Consider the following 25,199-nt stretch of genomic DNA (forward strand, 5'->3'; position numbering starts at 1 on the left):
TTTTCTCTTTTGGATAGAATCATTTGAACTGCTTGTACAGGCCTAGACATTTTAAATGCGAAAAAACACTGGGAAACCTTGCGAAAAGCGATCCCCAGCACTTAAATTGACACAATGTTTCACATGTTAATTCGACAGGATATGGCAACGGAAGCAACTATAGTGAAATACTCCAAATATTTAATTTTTTACTACAAATATAGCACAAAGGCGATATTACAGTTATAGAGCATGACACTTGAGCTGTCATACTGTCTCCACAAAAATTGTCCATTTCACCATTGTTACATGACGTTATACCGTCTTGAACTCAATTTAAGACACAATGTAACAACAACAACTAATTTAACAAGCACAGCTTAAAAGTGTATGAAATACAATCATACGTACATACATAATGTGCAGTACATTTGAATACATCAATAAATACAAATGTAAAAGTAGTATACACAAACTAGGTCTGGTTTGGATTTATGATTCATGTGCTAAATATCCTTCAGGTTACAAAGTGTATTTTACATTTAGTTCTTAGCGCTCTGAAACGCCATCAGGCATCATTTACATGTGATTCACACGGTGTGCCAATTGCCAACAGCTTTCGAAAATAACAAGGTTTGAGTATGAGTGTGTGTGTGAGACCTGCATACTAAAAAGGAAGCAAGTCAGTGTCGGTATGACAAACGGTTGCTAAGCAGTGGTGGTTGCTGGGTGGTGAGGGGGAGACAGGTTTGCAGTCAGTGATGGAATCTGAGGGCGCACCTCCATTTATTTGATTTAAATATTTACACTGCAGCATGGAGGGGAAAAAGAGCAGTTTGTACCAAATGAAAGCTGCCGTTGAGGAGGTAATTCAAATTTCTGTTCACAACAAGCGCCACCAATCTTTAAGGAATTACTCATGATAAAACAAATTCAAAAAAACATTGGTGTGCGGCAGTTGGATTTGACAAAGGATTATTATTTAATTTTTTTTCAAAATTTATTTAGTCTACAATTGCGAATTCATCATGAAACGCTGCAGAGCAGAGGAAACAGAGTGAAACCAGCACACTCCCCGGCGTTCCCCAAGACGATTAGAGAATTAAAAGCAGCAGGGGGGGAATCCTCCTCTGTCTGCACATGCTAGACCTCTAGCTACAGCTAGTTTTAGCGCATGTTTTTTTTTGTTTTCTTTTAGTTATTTTCTTTTCCCCCAAACTTATGAGTAGGTACATCACTAAACATACTGTGCATCCCCTAGCCGGTGTTGATAGGATTATCAGATCTGGTCTGATCCAGTTTGGTGAAGGAGACGGCGGTGGGGACGGCGGGGCGAGACACAGGCAGCCATTTGTACTCCAGATCCTGTGATGGAGGCTCCAGCAGACACCAGTCGTAGTGCTTTAACAGGTACATGCATGCTTCCTGGCAGCGAAAAAAAAGACAAGACAAAAATGTTTTCTGAATGTGTTGTGAATTCAGTAGCTTTGCTGCATGGAGAGAAACTGAACTCCAATTCTGCCTGACAGATGGTACTTAAAATGACTTAGAGGCAATGGGGGTGTAAGTGACAGTTTCTCAATTTTACAGCAGTGCATAAAACTAAATGTTAAACTTCAAGGCGCTTGGCAAGAGCAAGAGCCTCCCCTGAATAGGTCTCCAACTTGAAAAGCTATAGCCTCCATATTCATTTGCCTGTTCATTATGTTCCATTTCCAGGTTTGAAAATAGAAACGCAACACATTTTTACCGCCAAGTGGAAACAGAACATTAGGTCCATGGGACGTGATTGGCAGGGATGACTCAAATCATAAACACTTTATTTATATCTCCATTTGACCATCTAGCAGAGCTCTATAAAGAGCTTTCTAAATGTGCACAATTCCAATCATTCGAAATGTCACCAGCTAATAATATACCGCTTCCACCCACGGTGCGTTGGTGTAAAAGTTAAACTATGGGACCACAGGAGACAGGAAAAAACCTGATTTTGTGTTCTATTTTATTCTACATAGTAAGTGCACACAGTGCTCCATGGCTGGAGAAATCATACCATAACCAGACACCCCGGCCAATTGCAGCCACCAATAACAACCTGCCTCCAATTTATGAATGAAGGTTGTCAAGATAGAGGGGGAGGAGATGGAACGGGGATGGAGGGAGGAAGGAGGGAGGGAAGAGGAAGGATGAAGCAAGGAGGCGATGAGTCACATCTCTGACCTAGATCCCTGCGGTCTATGTTCTACCCCGGTCACGCCCTCCTGTGTTGTGTGTGTGTGCGTGGTGGTATGTTCAAGTGGTCAGTCTTTTGAGAGCCAATCAGAAACAGTCATACACGGCCAGCCATATGACCTGGCCATAACATAGTAGGTTATAGTGAGAGACAGGTCTCAGCTTGTGCATCACAAGCGTCAAATACACCTCAACAAAGTGATGGACAGAGTGTAAATTCAAAATCACGTAGCAGTATTGGGGATGTTTCTTTATGCATGTATGTATATATCTTTATGCTGAGAGCAACTTTGGAGTCTACAGTGATTGGTCGACAGGTGGATGGCCTGCGTCAGGGAATGTGAAATAAAATATTCATCAATACGTAGGCGTGTGAAAGGGAACTGGACTGAGTTAGAAAGCATGACATTAGATGTGTTCAATGAAAAGTAGAATCCCATGAAATGAATGCACAATACTAGATGAACTCTATAAAAAAAAAACGTGCAAGGGGATTGAAGTAATTGTATGCAATTATAAATCGAATTATTTCTAAATCGAAATAAATAACATATGACATTAAACAAAATGTCTTCAAATTAAATTTAAAATAAATAATATTTCTATTCTAAACTTTATTACACTTGTATTAAAATAGATAAGTACATTGAATGTTCAACCTTTATTGTGGTTATATTCTAAAGGTAATTTTTAGATGGCCATTACATCAACATTTCTAACTTATTTCCCCATATTTGGTAATGTGCATAAAAAGTTGGGTGCGTGCCAGTAGCTTTGAAGCTCATAGGTTAAGGACATGCAATGAGAGAAGAAATAAGTACAACTTGTTCCCTGTGTTTGTCCTTCAAACTGCGCTTCTCTCCGGGCTTGGTGCCTTTTATGGGTGCACTTGTGTTGCTTGGGCAGAACATCCCCCTTAAGGACCGAAGTCAGGGACATAAACTTCTGTTATGATGTGAACACCACAGACGACATGAAATACAAGATTTCCTATAGTCCTCTCGACAACATGTGCGTTGTAATGCTTCTCTGGTCATTTAAAAAGGTAGGTATTTGGTAAATGCATCGTAAACCTGCATATGCTCACCATTACACCTGTGTTTTCCAACGTTAAGCGAAATGTGTAGCAACAATACCAAACTCAATTTCTGTATAGCCTCCAAGTAAAGCTGTACACACTTTTCCTGATCATGACTGATTGTGTCTGTTGCCAAGCCTTATATTCATGGCTAAAAAGATCACAGCAATTATTCTAAGGAGTGCAATGTTACAGTTACAATGTTAAAGTTCTGGTGACCTGTGCTATACACATAAAATGTATCATAAACCTTAGCGGCCCTTTAAGCTTAGCAGTTCATGAATTGCTGTAAGAATGGCACATTATGGGTTAATGAACGGAGGATTATTCCCATTGTTCATTTGGTGAGTATGAGAGCAATGTGCCTACATTATCCCATTCATTCCACTTTCTTAAGCAATGCAAAGTGAACAGCCCCTGGTTATCTGGAATAGGTAATCCAATTCTAAATAATGAGATATAATTGTCATCCTGAACAATGAGGAGAGGGCGCATCATTAAAATGCTTAAGACATTTCACCTTAGCGCCATTCAATAAGTCCTAACATTTACAATGAGTCATGAGTGTGTGTGTGTGTGTGTGTGTGTGTGTGTGTGTGTGTGTGTGTGTGTGTGTGTATGTGCGTATAGAGGATTGAGTCACCCCTCTCTGAGGGATTTTGAACAGCTTGCAATAACATCCCCATCAATATCATGTGTGTATGCAATGCATGGGTTCTCTTTAATAATCTGAGCGGTAGATGCTGTGTCTGTGACTGTTATCTACCAGCCTAGGTTGAGTGAAGTACTTTCCGTTTGTAAGTTAACAGGCTGACTCAACGGATGTGAACTGCTGAGATAAGCCTGTCATTGGCCGACTGGTGCAATCTGCTTCCTTCCCTCTCCCTTGTCAGGGCCTTTCTTGCCATATTCACTGCTGTTGACCTCGCAAAGAATGAAGTCATGAGGACAGGACTCCATAGCCGATTAGCTCAAAATAAAATATTTTAGTACACATCAAGTATTTGGCAATCAAAAAACAGGCTTTATGGTTGAATTAGGGAGGTACACATTAATACATGAAACACAGGCTCTAAAAAAAACTGAGCTTTTGCTAAACAGCAATAGTCTAATCCCCGATAAGCAGCCGTAGCTAGGCACCACTGGTCTCCGAGGCTTTGGAGTTTAACAAAATGTATGCAAGAGTGGAAGGAATTTAGGATTAGCCACTAATTTAACTACCTTATTAGTAACCTTATTAAGTCTTATATCACAGCCAAAGGTGGTTTGTATAAGCTCAACATATTTTGTGGGGTAAGATGTTAAAAATGAGCTCTGTGAGAACAGAAAGCTTGGGAGTGTCTGTTTCGCTCTAGTGGTGGTAACCAAAATAATAATAAATAATTCAATGCTTTTATCAGAAAGTTTTAACCAACACAAAGTTTGGCTGTGATTAGCCATACTGAAAATCAGTGGGGTGGGGGGTCCTTAATTGAAACCTTGGGAATCCACTGGCTTGTTTTTAAGTTGGTGTCATCCACCACTCCCCGGTGTCAACACACACACACACACACACACACACACACACACACACACACACACACACACACACACACACACACACACACACACACACACACACACACACACACACACACACACACACACACACACACACACACACACACACACACACACACACACACACACACACACACCACCTGTGTCTGTGTGTTCCCTAGAGGGAACATCCTCACATGGGAAATAAATGTATCCTTCCTGCTGTCATACCTGTCTTGTTCTGGTGTTCATTGTGTATGTGTGTGTGTGTGTGTGTGTGTGTGTGTGTGGGTGGTGTGTCTCCTGTGTATATAGGCAAAGGTGACTATGTTGATTGGTGCCGTGGGGACTGGCAGGTGGTTTAAACAGGACAGTCTGAACCTGGGCATTTCATCAATCCCATGAGCAGTGCTCTCCTTTCTCAATGGTTGGGGATTGGTTAAGCTCTCTCTCTGGTGATGGTGTCTCTCCTTCACTCAGCAAGTGGGTGTTAAGCTTCATAACTCTGAGCTAATCAGATTGATAATGCTCTTTGTTTAAATGCCATACCACTGTCAGTCATCGTCTGTAACGGTAGTGTTGACACATGATTTCCCAATAAGCTAGACAGTTTTCTATTTTGTCTGTTTGTTAATTCAATTTCACATTTCCCCCCCCATAAATGAATCATTTTCACTCATTGTTAAACACACAACACAATCTCCCGCCATTACAATTGCATCCCTACAAGATATTTATTTTCTACATACAAAGCTACAGTGATCCGTCTCCCTTTCAACTGTCCTTTTTGACAGCAAAAGACAGAGGAGAGGTATTCGTTGGGTCGTCTGCATTGGTGGATGTGTGTGCAGTTGAAACTTATTTGTACTAACAAATACACAAAGTTATGTAATGGGTGTCAGAGGTTAATGATACAGTATAGGGCCACATAAATTATATTTTTAAACAAAATAAAGCTAATTATAAAAGTAAGGCTCACATGCTCACATGCAGACAAAAATCATCCGTAATTTCAACATCCATATTCATGATGTGAAAACCTTTAAATAAAAAGTCTTAGTCTCTCAAAAACTGAAAGTGCATTTTTAGTGCAATGTGACTGCTTGCCTGCGATATCAACAATGCTACAGTACTATTGCTACAAATTTAGACCCTATCTTACATCCTCTCCTCCCTCACTGAAGAGGAAAAACATATTTGAAGAACATTTTCCATCAGCCTTTCAATCAGTCCAACAGACTTCCTTCCAAATATGACTGCTTTGGCTGCTGCTAAACCACACACGTCTCAACAGCTCTTCTCTGTCTGTGACTAAAGAATGGACATTAAATGCAGCTTAGAAATGAAGTGAAAAAGAAGACCTTCAGTCAATCATTTACCTCCCTCTTTATAAAAAGAAAGAGGATTTTATAGACTGAATGAGAAATGGCACTAATAATTGTGTGTGTGTGTGTGTGTGTGTGTGTGTGTGTGTGTGTGTGTGTGTGCGCATGCGTGTTGGGAGCACATTCATTATAATAATTAGAGTCACCTTAAGGAAGACATCGGTGAGTTTGGTTCCAATGCAGTTCCTGGGCCCGCTGCCAAACGAACACAGCAAGTGCTCCTGGCCCGCATTCCTGCACATACAACAAATACAGTACCTGGTTAAATGGTTACACAGAAAACATGCAAAGTGTTTGAAAATAAATCAAAGATGCAGAGATCAAGAGCACATTATCCAATAAAAAATACAAAAAAAAAGTTTTTTCAAAAAGGTGCAGGGATACATATTTTGACAAAACTTCAAGAGTTGGAGAAACACAACTCTTTTCTAGAAAGAAATAACAAATAGGAGCGTTCAAGACAGCACTGTTCACTGTGACTGGATTTGGATTCCATTCATAGTTGTCCCCTCGGCAGAATAATAACCGATTCATGCGTCCCACAAAAACGTCAAAGAAGTGGCTGTTATCCACATGATGATCACCAGATGTGACATCATATGATGCTGACATGACGGGCAGACGTCTCTTAACCAATGACAAGACACAGAAGTTGGCCAGTGGTCATTTTTACATATTGTTCATATATCATTACAATGAATGCAGCTGTGATAGAATCTGGAGAATTTGTCTGACACACAAACAGCTGCGCTTTGCTTCGGCTGTTTTAAATGGTTCACTTGTAATGCAGTCCAACACAGTCTGGCTCTGTTTGTCTGACCATGTCCTGGACCATTTACGTGCACCTTATACTGACTTTCATAGACTCTTATCAATTCAATCTATATGTATTAGTCAATGCTAACGTCATGGCATTGTACAGTGTTGGTCTACACTTCGTACGAAATGTCATGGCAATCCCATTCAACATTTATTGAGATTTTTCAATCCTGACCAGAGGATGAATTGTAATGACTTTGGTGAGCCACCCATTTCATAATGTAATCCCACCAATAAGTCAAAATCTTAATTGGTCATGTCGAAGATCATGGACATGGAATGTACCTTCTAGACATCAGCATGTTGGCATTATCACTGCAATCATGTTAGCATGCTGATGTTAGCATTTAGCTATAAAACACAGCGACCAGAGTTTCTGGCTTCCTGTAGACTCTTGTTTTCAATGTTATCTATACAATGCTGCTCTTATATATTGAATACTTTGTTTTTTTCCTTTCTTGTTCCAGCTGACCTCTATGTGGCATTATATCAACAACAACATAATATACATCTCCTTTTGGGGATCAAGAGAAAATTCCCGTGGACTCTGGTTAGAATGAATGAAACATCACCGACACGAGCCTGAATCATTGTCACAACTTGAAACGTGTTGTCCGTCTGACTCTACCTGCGCTAACTTTCCAGTGTAACTCCTCTCAAGATATTCTTATAATAAAGAGATGCTGGTTGTTTCTAGCAGACAGGTTTGTCAACAACAGCCTGCTAATGCACAGCCATCTCTCTTCCCTCTCACCACTAATGCATCCTGTCCTCCTGAAACCTGAGCTCTGATTAAAGGCAAACAGGAAGCATTAGCGGAGTCTATAGTCCGGGTGTGTGTGTGTGTGTTTGTGAGAGAGAGAGTTAGAGACAGAAAAAGAAAGGAGAATATGAGTGTTCTCTGCAGCATCTGTCTAATGGTTTAATGTTCTTTTAGGCCCCTTCCTGAAACGGTAAGATGTATAGCGTGCACCCAACGCAGTCCTAATACTGAGCAACAGTCTCACCCAGCAGTCAAGCATATGTCTGTATCAAAAATGCCTGCTACATTTGAGTTAATTTAGAAAAGTGTAATCTACTGCATGGTATAATACATTTTTCTTTTGTAAAGTGCAATGAGAGAGAAGTCTGAAACGCTTGAAGGCAAAAAGACGTTTTTCATTCAATAAAGTGTTAGTTTTAATAGAAGAAAGAATTTTCACTTTTACTTCAAGGAGCATGCAGTTGTTTGATAGAGTTTTTATGCAGTCATATTCACATGGATAACTTTCTGAATGGGAATGCATCACATTGACACTTGCGTGCCCTAAAAAATGTATTTTTTCTTTTTACTTTTAAAATTTAAAAAAATCTGTACTGCTTTGTTTTGAGGGGGTGCACTTTCGGTCCATTCATTCCTCAATTTCTGTCTTTTGAAAAGTATTGGAGTAAGCTGGTACACTTCTAATTAATTTGAGATTATAAAGTTACCTACAAACTCTTACTCGCAGAAAGCAGTTCAGATGAGCATTCAAAATGTTCCAATTAGAAATTAGAAATGAACACATATTTACATGGGTGTAAAAACTAAATACATCTCAATAATACCAATGTAGAAGCCACAGTGATATTTTGCAAAATAATGCCACAGCTTTGCTTCAAAATGAAAACAGATGTTTCAGTATTTTTTTTGTAGACAGAATTGAACTCCGTGTTCTGACATTAATCTTGGGCTAGCAACACAGCCCAACGCAGTTGCTCAGATCTTTATCTATGTTTGGTAGCGTTTCCGATTCATTTATCTACGGCCAAAGCCTGTGTGGGCGTTTGGCTGATAGGGTGTTAACTTGCCAGCTCTGCTTATTGCTTCCAAATGGAAAAGAACACACACACGCACACACACACACACACACACACACACACACACACACACACACACACACACACACACACACACACACACACACACACACACACACACACACACACACACACACACACAAAAACTGATTAAACTGTAGTTATTGTAGGTGGGCTTGTTATGTAACGGGACTGCAGTCATTAAATTAAACAGCCAGGTGGCGAGGAGAGGAGCCAGGCAACTTTCAAAGCAGACAGAAAAATAATCTCCTGGAAGACTGAGACAGATGGAGAAGCAGAGAAAGAAGCAGGTAGGAGGAAAGGGAAACAGACCGGAAGATTTAAACAGGAGGCTTGTCTGAAATGTGTTCACGTAGTGTCATGTCGCATAATGACGTTTTTGTAATGTCTCTCACTGTTTTGTCATGTACCGCATGACTAAAACAAAGAGAAAAAAAGGAGGTTTGGAAGAGACACAGTAAACACTAAATAGTACAAAGACAGCTGTAAGAGACAGAGAAAGATTGCTAATGTATTCATCCGGATGGAAATTCACTGGTCTGCGCAGCACTTTAGACATGACATAAGGTGATAACACATGTATACATCTTTAAAAAATCTCGACTTAACAATATCCAAAAACATGTGGGCATTGTGGTGTTCATTCATCAATACTGTAAACAGGACTAAATGGTTCATTTCTTGGAGAGTCATTTTTAACTTGAATCTGGTTCTAGTCATTACTAATGGCAGAAGGGTGAGTCCGTGGGATCAACTCAAAACTAACCACAGTTGGGTTCATCGTAATGAAGGAGCATGTCACCCAGTGTTGCTGAATTTTACATCATATTGTCTCAAGGAAAAAACTGTCCTCTGACTCATTCCTTAACCCCAGGATGTACACACACCCACACCCACGCCCTCACACACACACCCACGCCCTCACACACACACACACACACACACACACACACACACACACACACACACACACACACACACACACACACACACACACACACACACACACACACACACACACAAAGCAAACAGGGAATCCCCCATTGGCAAAACTGTGTGTGAGGTGGCCAGTTACCATGGCAGCAGCTACCTGTCCATTCATTCATAGATGTATTGTTTCAGCTCACCTAAGTCAGTTTGAAATGGCATCCATTACTAAGTTCAGCAGCTCATCAAAAATGTCTAGGATTAGTTTGATTTTTTTTAAAGTAGACTATAAAGGTCTAGTTTGAACTCCCTTTTACTTTGGCATTGCAGGAAAATTCATGTAGGCTACAATAGTCTAGAAGGGAATTCATTTTGTGATTATAAATATTTCCTCAAATGACAGGAAATATTGCTTTACCCTTGAGAAATCCACTAGGGGTCACCCAGTGGGTGTTAACAGAATTACAATAAAAAATAAACTCATAAGCAGCACAGATAAATCCTCACAAGACAAAATCTACTGACATTCAGAGTCGTGCTTAATGAAAGACATTGCTTGATGATCATATTTGAAGCATTGTGTAAAAAAAATAAAAATTTAAATGGGGGGAAATCCTTCCTGTTAAATGGTGCTGTTAAACACGGCGGTTATATTTAACTGGGAGGGAAGCCCCAAGCTAAAAGAGAACGTATTATTTTAGAGGAATCAACCCGTTTTTGTTCTGAAACCCCCCTCCCACACACACACACACACACACACACACACACACACACACACACACACACACACACACACACACACACACAGAGGAGGGTAGGATCATTTCTGACTCATTTGTCTCCACAGGGCATTTTTCTCCCCCACCCTGCACACACACACACACACACACACACACACACACACACACACACACACACACACACACACACACACACACACACACACACACACACACACACACACACACACACACACACACACACACACACACACACACACACACACACACACACACACACACACACACACACACACACACAGAAAGGGAATCCCTATTGGTAAAGACGGTATCAGGTGACCCGTTTCCATGACAGCAGCTACCTATTTCCATACATACATTCATAGATCCCCACCCCCCCCCCACCCGACTCTGCTCTGTTGCCTGAATGAAGGGGCATGAATGAGGAAAAAAAACAGGTGAATGGGGGGAGTGCAAGAAAAGAAAAGCGGTTGGAGCCTGAGCAGGTTACATTTGAGCAGAGCAGGTAGCAAGCAGTGAGCGAATGTCAACTGTTTTTGTCTTTGCTGTGTTTGCATGTCAAGCAACTCAGGCCTTTTTCTACCACCTCAAAACGGATCTGTATCTCAGTCTGTCAGTGTTGTACAGTATATGCAAATCACATTAGATTAGTGTGCTCAGGCATTGTTAATGTTACTATCGACATTGGTTGATATGGTAACTGTATTAGCCGTATGTCAGTGAGACGATAACCACTGCCAGCATGATTTTCTAATACCGACTTATAAAGCAAGTTATCCAGGATGCTGTGTATGAAAAGATTTAACATGACAAAATGATTGTATGAAATTCAAATGTATTTATCTAGAGAAAAAACATGAATGACAAAAGATAAGGGATCATACACAATTTGGCGGAGGATTCTTTTGCCTGAGTTTCGTTCATTAGCCTATTTTTAAAGTGTGTAAATTAGTCAGTAAATCTCATGGCTAGGTCTCTTTAGGTGATTTACTTAATGGAGTTCCAGCATCATAACATCAAACACTGGTTTAGTTTTGCTGTCGCTTGGTTCTTAAAACTAACTGAGAAATGTAGGTATGACTTTGTCTAGAAATGTGTGTCTAAGAGTCAGAAGGTGCAGTTTTAGAATTAGTGGGAAGTAAACAATAAAGCCAAAGCAACGTTCTTTGGTAATTCATCTTTAGTTATTGGCATAATGTTTCATAAGTCAAGATGCATTGTGTTTATTCTTTTTTTGTTCGCGAAATGTGATTTAATAAATATTTTCTCAATATGAATCATTGTCTACCATGCGGCGTTCGCGTAACGTGCAAAAGTACCACAGTGAAGCTTAGGCCAGAGGAAACCTGACACACACATTGGAGGAGACAGGTGAGAGGCGCATAGAAGAAGATAACAAGTCAAAGCTTGGAAGTGTGCACACAAGAGAAAGAGGCCATGTTCCCCAAACGTACACAAACATACCTTCCTGTACTGCAGCTTTATATTTGCTCGGAGACACTTTTGTTTGCAGTAAAGGGTGTTCAGCTGCCCGTCTGTGTCTACTCCACAAACTAATATTAGCTTTGTCAACTGGTTCAGTTGGCTGTTATGTCGCCTAACCGTTACACCAGGCAGTTGGAGGTTGTGAATGTTTTTGTAACGCAACCAGTGTGATTTTAATGAAAAGCATACAGTTGATCTCCACTTAATAAATACCCTACTCATGTTTTAACTATGAAAGGCTTAATTAGAAAAAAAATTGGGAAGAGCTCCTAGATGTACTGCTACTATTATTAGGCCTTACACTTTCAAGTCAATTAACACTGCTAAACCTAAGATGGAAAAAGAAGAAGACACGGTGAAAAGCTGTCAGCAGATAAAAAAAAATATTAAAACTGTTATTCTTTGGCAAAATTTGGCAATTTCCTTACCACTAACTCTGAGCAAAAGCCTTCACATGCAGAAATCTGTCCCAATATCTGTATATAAATTCATCCACTTTCATCCACTTCTCTCCAGCTTAATGTCTTTAAAAAAATTACCTAGTATGAACTTTAATGGACAATGTTAAAAATCGAATTTTTCTGTTCTTTTTTAAATCTGTTTTTATGAAAATGGCTTCCTGTGACACATCTCCCTTAATGTGTCAGGGTGCTGAAAGCTTCCTCCCTCTAACTCCTTCTTATGGTCAGTGTGTTTGTGTTGCAGTGAGTGAGTGGCAGCAGCTAGGGTAACGATTCTCCATCAAGCTTCAAGGATCAGCCATTAATAATGTGGTCCCAAATATGTCACAGTTTCAGATCCAAGAGACAATAAAAAAAATTAGCAAAAGAACCTGCTTAACTGTCAAGATGATGCTTTAACCCACAGAGGGAAAGGATATTTTTTCTACTTGGGTCAGACGGTTCATTGACGTACGAGATGGCGTTCATATGCAAAGCAATCCCATGTGTGTGATACAGCCTCTGCATTAAGACACAAGCGAGTCACTTCTACAAACCCACAATATACTGTGCACACATGCAATACACCTGGTTTTGTTCGTTCAGTTCTTGCTTCCTCTCCATATGTTCTGCTCTTCTTGCCATTATTTTCTGTAAACCTTACCTTGATATTACAACGGAACCTCTTTATTGTAAGGAAGGAGCACATATGACTATGGGTCTATTCTGCAACGAGATCTAAACCTAATAAAACAGAGACTTGTGAAATCTGAGATCCTCACCTTCCGCTCCATCTGTCCGGTAAGAAGCTGTCCGGCTGCTGGAAGACGTCCGGGTCGCGGTGGACAGAGTGGCTGACATAGACCGCACCGTGGCCCTTTGGGACGTGAAAGCCATCCAGGGTGGAGTCCTGCATATACACAGAGGGACAAGACACATTAATACATCTTAGTTCAATTACCAAATAGCTGGAGTGTAGAGTCAAGGAAATCTAGACATTTTTATGTTTGTTCATGCATCTAAGACCTATTTTCCACAATGTTGTTTGGGGCTTTGCAGCATCAATTGAGAAGTTAAAAAGAAAATTTGCCAAAGAGTTTAATGAACATCCAAGTGTTGGAAAGTAGGCCGTTACCTCAGTAGGGTCGCCAATACAATTCCAGCTCATTAGACTTCTAACAACACCTTTGTATTGGAAAAAAGGCTTTTGGAAAATCAAGAATTTTCCGGATTTCAAAGCTGATCCAAACACTGAAATCACTGCTACTACATCAGCAGTAGCGTCATAACTTTTTTTTCCCACTAAGCTCTAGTGAAAGGAATCACCTTGGGGGCAAAAAGGCGACTTACTCAATTGTTGCCCTTTCAATTCATATTTTCACTACATCCATTAGTAGCTGCACTAATGGACTGCCACATAACATGATCACTGTTTCTCCTTCCTCTAGCCTCCTTTTCATTTTTATCTCTGCCTCTCTCTGCTGGAGTGGAAAATCTTTTTTCAAATCTCTTTTCTTTTCTCCGGCTTCTCGCTGAGAGACGTCTCTGCCCCTTGCTGAGTTCATTCTCTCCTATTCCTGCTCTCAGCCACACACGCACGCACACGCACACACACACACACACACACACACACACACACACACACACACACACACACACACACACACACACACACACACACACACACACACACACACACACACACACACACACACACACACACACACACACACACACACACACACACACACACACACACACACACACACACACACACACACACACACACACACACACACACACACACACACACACACTCTAAAACTATTGCATATTTTAGTTCCACCTGGTTGGAGCTTCTACTTTTTCCACCTGAGTGTGAATACTAATAATCTTTCTCTCTCTTTGTCACACGCCTACCTGCAGAGTGCACACATACACATCTCATCAACTCTTTTCACTCTCCCCGACTCCCCCCATAATAATGTGCCAAACATTTCTATATTGAATTGATTATGAAATTCAACTCAAAGTATATTATATTTGATTTTAATATGACACGTTAAGAGTTTTGCTTTCAGTTTTGATTTGTTTGGTTACAATCAGAATGCCACATTGGCTTTCTGTTACAGTGGCAAAATATCACTAATCGGCTGCAATTAGACTCCTAAGAGAAACTTTTGTACTTTGGTTTAGCACTTTTCAACACAAATAATCTGGTGTACTTGAGTCAGCATAGATATTTTAGTACGCTTTCCTTCACCAATATTAACAAATCCATCTTGCATTTTTGTCACTTTGTTTAATATCAAGAAATCCCATTAATCCCCAAATTAAATATACTGAAACTATTCATGTATTCATGAACCAGTGTCCCACTGAGGCTGCCAGGAATCAAAGTGCACTGGTGCATTTCCAAGAAGTGACGAATGACTTTCCACTCGACTGGGCTTCACAGGGTCACCAGCACACATCACTCCAATTGCCAACCCGCTGCCCCCCCCCCATCCTTCCGGGGGAGCGGTGCCGATCAATCACAGAAACGGATCAATGCCTCTGATTGGACTGTTGCGTAAGGTTGGCTGATGAGGTCACTACGATCAAAGAAAGCTAGTCAAGAAGAAGAGGCGGAGACATTGTGGACCGCCCGCCCTCGGAGTAACCAACCGGGACAATTGAAAGTTGGGACTTTGAGGGAAAGTGAAATTATATTGGTTGGAAACGACTTTAATGAATGGAAATTGATGTTGTCAAAAATTCTACTGATACAATACGGTTGTGTGTCTACCAGACAGATTTACATAAGAATAGAGGTCACAGACTAATAATAAGTCCCTAATAAAAGAAGGTTGTGGAAATGATGGATACATGAAAAAAACAGGGCCTCTGTAATTGGTCTAATGACATTTCATGTGTTATGTTGACATTACAATACAAATACAGCTCAATCACTTGAAGTCAGACCTCTGTTAAAGAGACATAACGCTAGTGAGGTGTAGCCGGCTTTGTCTGACTATAGCTTCTGTCCCACCTGAAATACTGCAAAACTCTTACAGTTTAGAGGTTAGGGTTCGCCTACAAACTGGAGCGGGAAAACAAACTGCAGAGGCTCAAATTTACCATCAACAAAAACTGAACACTATAGGATTGACAAAACTGCTATTCTATTAGGTGCAGGGCCATTGTTATGTTTCTGTAAGGTGTTTACGTCTCTCTATCTATGGTCTCTCCACAGCGGGAGAGACTTTCATCTACAGTAACATGTCTCCATCTAGAGGAGGGGAGTGTATAACAACCAACACAGATCCTTCAGAATGCACGGATAATATGGAAGACATTTCATTTCAACGGTGTATATCAGCATAGAGAGAGGGAATTACTGTAAGTTACCCTACAATAGGAATTCATCAAAGTGCATTGTTCAGCAACAGTTTGTCTATTTAAGTCTCATTAAAACACCCAAATGAAAAGATCTGCATAAATCAAATTGTCATCTTTCTTCATATTTCTTACTGTAAATTAATTGTGCTCCATACATGAATGGGTAGTTCTTTAGTTTGCATTATCTTGCTCTTTATAGTGCTCATACTGTTAAAAATACAGCGACTGTAGGCCAATTCTGTCCTGCACTTAATGTTAAGATGTCCTCGACAACTCTACTGAATGTGCCAAAATGATGTAGTATAGAATGGTTGGACTTCATTTGGATTTCCCCGCATGGTGAAAACACTTGAGAAGACTCTGATCATGTGTGGAAACAGCTCAGCAGCACACCAACATATATTGTCTGACTTTTTCGGATTGGATTGGTTGATTTGCCAAGATTGGAGACCAATGCAGTCTCCCTACGATTTTGAAAATCAGTTGTCATGACCAACTCTTTTCGATAGCTGCTTTAGAGAATGTCTTCAAAGTAACACTGGATCTCTCAGGTTCAAAACACGAGAGGAGAAATACTGACTAGTCATTTAATACTACATGGGAATCAATAAGTGTGCAGACCATTGCCCAGGTGAACAGTCCTACCTGATCGGCTATTCTGCGTCCACCGATGAAAGGAGGCCAGAGTCTCTGTACCTCCAGCAGTACTCTGTGCAGGTAATCAGGCTCTTCCATCGCTCGCCGGCGAGTCTGCCCAAAAACACAGGGCACAGTTTTGTTTGTTAATTTAAAGCAGAAAGAACCTGGCAAGAAATGTTATGGCACGTGGTAATGCTTATTGCTTTTTTAAAATTTTTTATTTAACCTTTATTTTTCCAGATAAAACATTAAGAACAGTTTCTTATTTACAATATTGATCTGGTCCAAGAGGCCCCCCCAGGAATAAAGGTACATGATAGGCTTATGATAGAGGCAACTGCAAAGATCTGAAAAATAATGATGGATTTAAAGGTGTAGTCAGCTATTCTGGAGAACACTTGGAAGTCAAAATCACTTTTTGTCTAAAATCAGTGAATATCTTCTCACAAGCCGTTACCTTGTCCTACTGTGTGTACGCTGAACAAAAATCTGGTGTTAATACTCAGCCTAGGCTCCGTAAACAAAGGGTATGTAAACAAAGGAGCAAACCCGAGCTAGCAACTAGCCCGGTTAACAGACACTGGATTTTTTTCCAGCGCAGAACACAGAACGGGTCAGGTAACAGATTGTGAGGAGATATTCACTGATGTTGAGGCAGGCATTCTCTAGAAAAATTGACACAACCACTAAGTGGTAATGTTTTCATTCATTTTCTTTACAAAAAAAAATTAGAAAAAAGGGAGCTAATTAAAGCTTAATTTTACTGCGTACAGGATTCCTATGTACTAACTTTAAAATGTTTTTAGTCATTTTATCTCCTCAACATAAACAGTGTTGTCCAGAGTTGTGTACCTTTTCGTTTCCACTGAGTGCCACTGTGAAGGAGGTAAGCAGTGATGCAAGAGCTTTGGGGATCAGAGCAGAGATGAAAAGCAGGAGATGCTGGGAAGCAGAACTGGAGTCAGGCAGCGGCAGAGAACCCAGCGAGCCCACGAAGCTAGAGAAGAAAGAGCAACATTTAGACTAAGATGCCACATAGGACATTTCTATTGATAGAAAGGTTTCTACAAACACATCAGCACATAACCAGATATCAATATGATTTTCGCGGGTCAATATTTGATTTAACTGTTTCCAAAGGCATTTCATTGCCACTGATTGGACAAGAGGATAGGTATTTTTATGTATATATTTAACTATTATTATTATTATTATTATTATTATTATTATTATTATTATTATTATTATTATTATTATTATTATTATTATTATTATTATTATTATTATTATTATTATTATTATTATTATTATTATTCATTGTTGTATTAATTTTCAATGTACTGTATGTACTAAAAAAAGAGAGGAGTGGAAAGGCACGAAATGCAGTGCTTAGGTGAGGTGGATCTGTTGGCATATTGGAGAAGACTATATATACATACAGAACTTCTGCCCTATTATTTGCCTCCTAAATAATAAACTAACTTAATAAACATATTCTCACATAAAATATATTTAATGTAGGCCTACTTTTTTACGCAACAATTTAATGGAAACATTACTAATGTCAACCCAAACTGAATACCTGTGTGTGTGTGTAAGAGGAATAAAGAGATAAAATAAAATAAAGTGAGAATGAAATTAGGTAAATACAAAAGACAGAGCAGTTCATTATGTCTCTCCTGTAAAGTATGTACAGTGCCACATGTTACACATCACTGCTCTGGAAACACTGGTATAAGTGTCTTTTAATAGGGGGTTGCTAGACAACCTTGTATGTTGTTGTTGTTGTTGTTGTCGCTGTTTGTATTGTTTTATGTTCTTTTGTATCTGGAAATTATCTATCTATCTATGTGTTCCTCGACTGAGTGCCTGCCTTTGTTTCATTTTACCTGGTACAAAAGACGGTTGAACCTGAAATATGAGTTGAAGTGATTTTCATTATGTGTGTGTCATTTGTAATCTCAAACCTTTTGAACCACTCAGAAAGTGGCACTGAGGAGGGATTTGTATTTTTTTTTTACATAGGTCCCCAAAGTATGCCTTAGTGTGTGTGTGTGAATGTGTGTGTTTGAGTCTGAGATTACCAAAGAGAGATAATGAGCACAGAATCATTTGCAGTCTCACCCTTGTTTGTCATTCTCCAGCTTGTCTTTGATGATGGCCATCAGTTTGTCTTTGGCGTCCAGAGCGGTGGACAAACCTGAAGACCACATGGGAACCTTCACGTTAACCGGAGCAGAGATCAGACCTGCAGGTGAAGGAGAGGAGGTGCTCAGCAGCAGACATGCACATGATCAAAAACATTATCAACAATTATCATATGTTTTATTAAAATGACATAAAAAGGGGAAGTGGGAGGTTTTGCAACACTGTATTGCACAACGGCAAAACTGACATGCTTAATATGTCTGCAAGACAGAGAGAGATTTTTATTTATTTTTTAAATACCAGTGCCGCTTTTAAATAAGTGAAAACTGAGCTAATTTTGGATCAGCTCATTTGAACTGTCAGTAAATTCAAGGGCATTAATTGGGGTTGCCCTGCACTCATGCATCCGTGTGTATTGTTCAAAAAGGAATTGTGCTTTTTGTGCATGTGTGTGTATATACAGCTTATCTGTGTACCTACCATGCCAGTGCAGAGTGCAGAGTTGCACGATTTCCTGGTAAAGTTCAGGCTGCTCGTCGGCTCGTACGTTCAGGAAAAGGCCCAACACCAACTGTGAACCCAGACGCTTATAGGCAGAATACACAAACTCCGGCTCACCACTACACACACACACACACACACACGCACGCACGCACACGCACGCACACACACACACACACACACACACACACACACACACACACACACACACACACACACACACACAGAGAGAGTAGTTGCATATATGGCATGTATTTATTTTTCACAAAACATTAGTCGGTAATGTGAAAACCAAATCACCTGAGAGAGAGGTCCTTCAGACAGCGCTCACACACACTGTGGAGAGAAAAAAGACAGAGAGACAAAAACAAATGTTTGTATCCATTCATATGTTTTTGCAGTGCATTTGCTACTTTTGCTGCATTGTAACAATAACATAAGCTACATTAACTTGTTACTAACTTATATTTGAATCACCTAATTACACACAGCACAGTTATTGCAGGGGTGTGAGGCTCCATAGAACAGACAGGAGGTCAGTTCTTGGTCAGGGTTTCTCAAGAAACCCTTGACACGTTTGGACACATTACAGCCATTGCAGCATTACAGGCTATGCGGTTGTGTCACAAATGTCCTCACTTCTAGTTCTGGGTACAATCATGAACATCCATGGACAAAGAGGCTGGAGTGAAAATAAAGAATGAGTGCCATTGAGGGCCCATTTAAACGCATAAAACTCCAAGTCTTTCTGTGAGGAAATAAATAATGAAGAAATATCACCATAAACTTCAGTCAAAGGCATCTATGACAAAGACATCTAACATAAGTGAATGCAGGAAAAAAAATTCTGAAAACGTTTATTTCCCTACCTGGTGATAAAATCAGTTGATGATTCCAAACAACTTCCTGTGAAGAGGCTGGTGAGAGACAGACGGAGAAGGCACGCCTCCTCGCCTAAAACATAAACCAAAATGACCCATATTGATATAGTTTTTGCTTGAGAAAGGACTTCCATGATTAGAAAGATTGGTGCTTGTACATTTTCTCAATCAATCAGCTAGCTTTAATGCTGTCCATGTGTTTACCATTAGTGGTGACAACGGTGTCCCCATAAACGTTGGTCATCAAGTCAGTTGGATCCTTCAGGAACACGTTGGACTTCTCTGAAACACACACAATGTTAACTTTACAAACATATACACACAGACAGACACATTACAGAGATAGACACACTTAGGATGCTTAGCGGGAAGTGTAAGTTATCTACCTTCAATGAAACAAAATACCAAGATCCAGTAACGCACATGAACAATTAATCCTCTCATGCAATTCACACATCACAGGGCACAAACAAATCAATTTAAATTGGAAATATATGTCATTCAAATGTATTGCGTACACAAAAACTCCTTAAGGGAAGTATATTTCCACATGCCTGACATCTGCTTGAAGGAATAACATAATTATAAATAGAATGTAGGCTATTCTATGTATTATTTCATTCTAAGAAAACAATATATGGAAGGCATTACATGTCTACAGTGCAACTATTAAATTGTTTTAAAGGGTAGCAGACTATGAGGGACCTCCACCACCACAAGCAGCAGCATCACGAGTCTCTCCCATGACAGAACATACTAATCCCGGGGTGAATTTAACATTGTTCCTGTGTGACTCATTATCCTGAGGCAGAGGAGTCAATGTATAAATTAGCTCACTGGAAACTTATCTTTTTGCACAGTAAGAACATAGGATTTGTGCGTGGTCAAACACACAATCAAACAAAGAAGGCATCCCATCTAATAAAGATAACGCATATTCACATATTCACCGCATAACTATCCCATTATTCTGACTAACAACGATTTGATTATTAGGATATTAATAAACCTTGAGATGTAGGCGCTACTCACTTTGAGTGAAATGCTGGTGCTCACCTGTGGCGTGCACACAGTCAATCACGTACACACTCACACGCCTACACACCGCCATGCACAGGTAACATACCGTACAGCAGCTCCCTCATCCCTTGCACGGAGCAGATGAAGACAGTGGGTCTGTTCAGCACGCGGCACTGGAACACTCTGCTCCGGTGTTTCTCGATCCGCTGCCGGCAGAAGCTCACCGGGTCCCGGTAAAACTCCAACGACTTGTCGCCGAGAAGCGAAACACCGGCATTTCCTGGTAGTTTTGACATTCGAGAGCCGAGGTTAGAGTCCGTAAGGTGGATTCAATGAGGATGAGAACAACTCGCCGCCCCAACGACGGTGACTCTAAACTTTACAAATAATAGGTCCAAGTCCAGGTTAAACCTCTTTCTGTCATCACTTGTTAATTCTGCTAATCCGAATGACTTTACAAAAGCGACCCGAGAGTCCAATTACTGCCAAGTCATGGTTGGCACCGTTTTCTCTGAGGTAACCGAAACTATCCAGCTGCACCGCAGAGAGGCGTTCAAGGGCAGTACGTAATTTAGAACAATGCATTACTGATGCGTAAGTCGGTCTGTTACTACTGCATTATAAATAGCCTTCTACTTCTGGCACCTCACTAAAATAACTATGCGCATCTCATTGTCATGACTGGACAGTCTGCTTGTTATATGACTGTTTCAAACTGTCAGTCCTTTCCCCCTGAACTACAAAATCTAAATGTAGGCTTGGCATACCAATGGCAATTGACAAGAGATCCTAATTTTATTCAGAGATGTGGCAACAATAGCAAACCATTTACAAAAAATACTGCATCAATTTCTTTATAGGAAAATTATAGAGCAACCTCTTGGATTAAAAATTTAAATTTCGACAAAGAAACAGGGTTGTTATGACCTTTATCCATACCATACATTTTAGATGCAATGATGAATCATTTCAGGGTTGTTAATTTTGGCCAGGGCTCTTCTTGGTGTTACATTCCATTTGGCATTACACAATTGAAATACTGAACAGTGACTCCTCAGATTCTTCATCTAGTTTTATGTTACTCCACTCTCCCACTAGCCCAACTTGCCTGCTGCAGGAAGCCCAAAAGGCCAGAAACTCAACACCTCACCTTTCTAGTGGGAATAACGAGCAGGCACTTGCAAATGGAGGCTCAGGATAAAGCTTTTGGGTGCGGATATTTTCACCATATATTTCAAAATCAGAAGTTTATATTCATTTCAAACGTCTTGACCTCTGCTTCCTCAGTGCAAATAACTTGTAAAGGCCCAAAACGTCAACTTGCAGTGAGGTAAACATTGTTTGTGCCTCTTGAAGCGTACCAAAAATGCTTTTGAAAATCAGAAACATTGCGGGACTTCACACAAGTTTCTCTTGAAGACTTTTTGATAAATGGTTCACTTTGCAGCTAATACAGTTTCTGATTTAAAAGCACTCAGTGAATTAGTGCTACTGGTATAGGTAAACAAAATGGTGTTCTTGAGCGGATTTGTCTTCAACCGGAATTAACAAAACATGTCTGCCCTAAAAGAGGTGTCAGACTGGGCTGATGAGTTCACTGCGACCCTAAAATGCCTTTGAGTCAACATGATAACTATGCTACACAGTGAAATAAATTGATTTCCATTTGCCCAGTCCTTTATCCCATCAGATCAGGCAGAAAAGGTTTATCCAGTCAAACAGAATTCCAGTCTGAAATGTAAAGGTTCATGATAGAACATTAGCTCAATATTGGCCTGACTGATTTGCTGGTATTCTAGAAATAACTTGTCATTTCTCCTACCTATATAGTCTTGAGTTACACCTTTTTATAAAACTCGGTGTCAAACATTTTAGAAGCAACAGTAAATACAACTACGTAAGACAAAATTGTATAAATATAGGGGAAGGTGGGGTGATTTGTGCAACTTTTTACTCAAAGTGATTTTAAAGTGAGGCCTTGACAGTTATGTCTCCAACTCAAATATGTACATATATTTCAGGATGTTGTGCATCCCTGGCAATAAAAACTTTGGATCTGGAATAAACTGTTTAAGAAATATAGCTTTCGGAAAAAAAGTTGTCTTGTCGCACAAATCACCCCACAATGACAAAGTCACCATCATCATCTTTCTGGCCATCTGAACTCTCATCAGTGGTGTCGTTAAGTGGAATTGAGATGTCACTCTCTTCTGAGCTACTGTAGACAATCACTTTCTTTTGGTGACCAGCGTATACAGCCATGCCACTGGCACAACTCTCAGAAATGTACTTAGCACTAGTTGCTCCGTGCTTGTGGAACCAACTGCCACCTGACAAATGTGATTCCCCCTACATTTCTGCCTTTAAATCAAGGCTCAAAACCCATATGTACACCCTGGTGTTTCCTCCCCATTAACCTCTGCACTACTTACTTACCTCTGCACTACTATCTGTGTTTATGTGGATGTATGGGCTTTACGTCTTTTATTTTGGTTATTGTTATTTTACCTTCATTGTTTACCTACTGAATGCACTATGTACAGCACTTTGGACAGTGCAAACTGTCATAAATGTGCTTTTATAAATACATTTTACTTACTCACTTACTTATAACTCACCCAGGCCCTTGCGCACAAATCACCCCATCCCCAGAATTTTGGATAATAGGCATGATGCAGCAATTTAGGGTTGACATTGTGCTAATTATATAGACTCAAAGTGTAGCATACCAAAGCACTAAAACATGTGTCAAATGTTTTCAAACGTGTCTATAATTGTTCAGACACAATAATCAAAAAACCTTGATCATGGAAATTTTACTTTGAAAGGCAAAACACAGTTTTTTGAGCTTAAATGTGCTTATATCTTATTCCTTGTGTCTCCCTTCTTTACAGGATGAGTCAAATGGATGGCTCTTCTTAAATATGTGGTCACATTTCCAATTTCTTCCACGGTTTTCTAGAAACAATGGGTTTTGCAACTTCCAAAATGCACAAATCACCCCACCTTCCCCTATTATTATTTTCTCAAGAAACCAAACCAAAGACAATTTAGAACAGACTCAAACAGACTCTCTCCACAAGTTAAAGCTATACAAACTTGAAATATAATGAAATTACGTATTTTCCCACAGAATTATACATCAGAACGTTATAGTGAAAAAACATAATTGCTGATTAACGGTTTCACGAACAAGGCATACGAACGACCCTGGTATCAAAAGAATGAGACAGTAGTGTTCTCTCTGCTTCTGAAATGCTGACCTGCACAAAGCAATAGCCGACTTTAGTTTGATTAAAGTGTAACTAAACCCCAACACCACTTTTTTCAGCTTACAACCAATCTATATGGGAGTTTAGTAATGTTGTTGATTGTCCCAGGCAATGTTTAGTCTACCTGTTCTAAAGTGACTGTTCCGAGGGGCTCAACCTCTTCGCCTGCAGGAATGTTTTAGGAATGGATCTAAAAAATACATTATTTGGATGGATCATTTATTTTAAAATATATATTGTATTTATCATCCATTCAGTTGGCTTTAGAATTGAAAGGTAGGCTCTAAATTCTAAATCCAACCCTTACAGAAGTCACATGTCATTAGCTGGGTTTCCATCACCCTGCTTTTATTCGCATTTAGAACTATCGCATCATAAAACAGTGATGGATATGGATACGCTAACATTCGAGGGGGTTATACGGAGGTGTGTGGAAAGAACGATATTTAACCTGACACTTGGCCCCGAAAAGTCAGCCTATGCCAGTGGCGGGAAAGGTTGCAGGAGGAAGGCTGATGGTGCTATGGCTGCATGCGGGGACCAGCAGGGGACCAGAGCATTGAGGCGGAGGGCGGGTGTCATGCCGTCTGGGCTAAAAGGGCAATCCAAGAGCTGCTTCCTCGCCGGCTCAGGGATGGCTGGGGTATGCTGCAACCACAAGTCTGAATGAGGTGCTGCCAAGCCGTTGTCGTGGACATCCCTACAGCCCAGCTTGAGCACAGGCAGAGGATTGCTTCTCTCATCACATATAAGTCATTGTTTCAAGCAATGTGAATTGTATGACACTGCTGCCACCTGCAACCTGCTACTCTCCACAGACTCCAAGTGCTGTCTCCTTGATCGCGCTCACCC

General features: G+C 40.1%; 1 protein-coding gene across 1 annotated transcript; it reads right to left on the reverse strand.

Annotated features, from left to right (window-relative positions):
• Positions 1-250: 250 nt before the first annotated feature.
• On the reverse strand, positions 251-21,489 carry LOC307264852 (putative cytochrome P450 120). Its single transcript, XM_080046379.1, has 11 exons — positions 21,182-21,489; positions 20,260-20,337; positions 20,044-20,128; positions 19,475-19,510; positions 19,154-19,293; positions 18,650-18,773; positions 17,378-17,522; positions 16,532-16,636; positions 13,288-13,415; positions 6,360-6,447; positions 251-1,404 (listed from the first exon to the last, which is right to left on the reverse strand). The coding sequence occupies exons 1-11, from the start codon at positions 21,369-21,371 to the stop codon at positions 1,237-1,239; spliced, it is 1,287 nt and encodes a 428-aa protein (XP_079902505.1). The 5' UTR covers positions 21,372-21,489; the 3' UTR covers positions 251-1,236.
• Positions 21,490-25,199: the final 3,710 nt, after the last annotated feature.

Source organism: Ammodytes marinus, assembly GCF_949987685.1.
Source record: "Ammodytes marinus genome assembly, chromosome: 18".
NCBI lineage: Eukaryota > Metazoa > Chordata > Actinopteri > Uranoscopiformes > Ammodytidae > Ammodytes > Ammodytes marinus.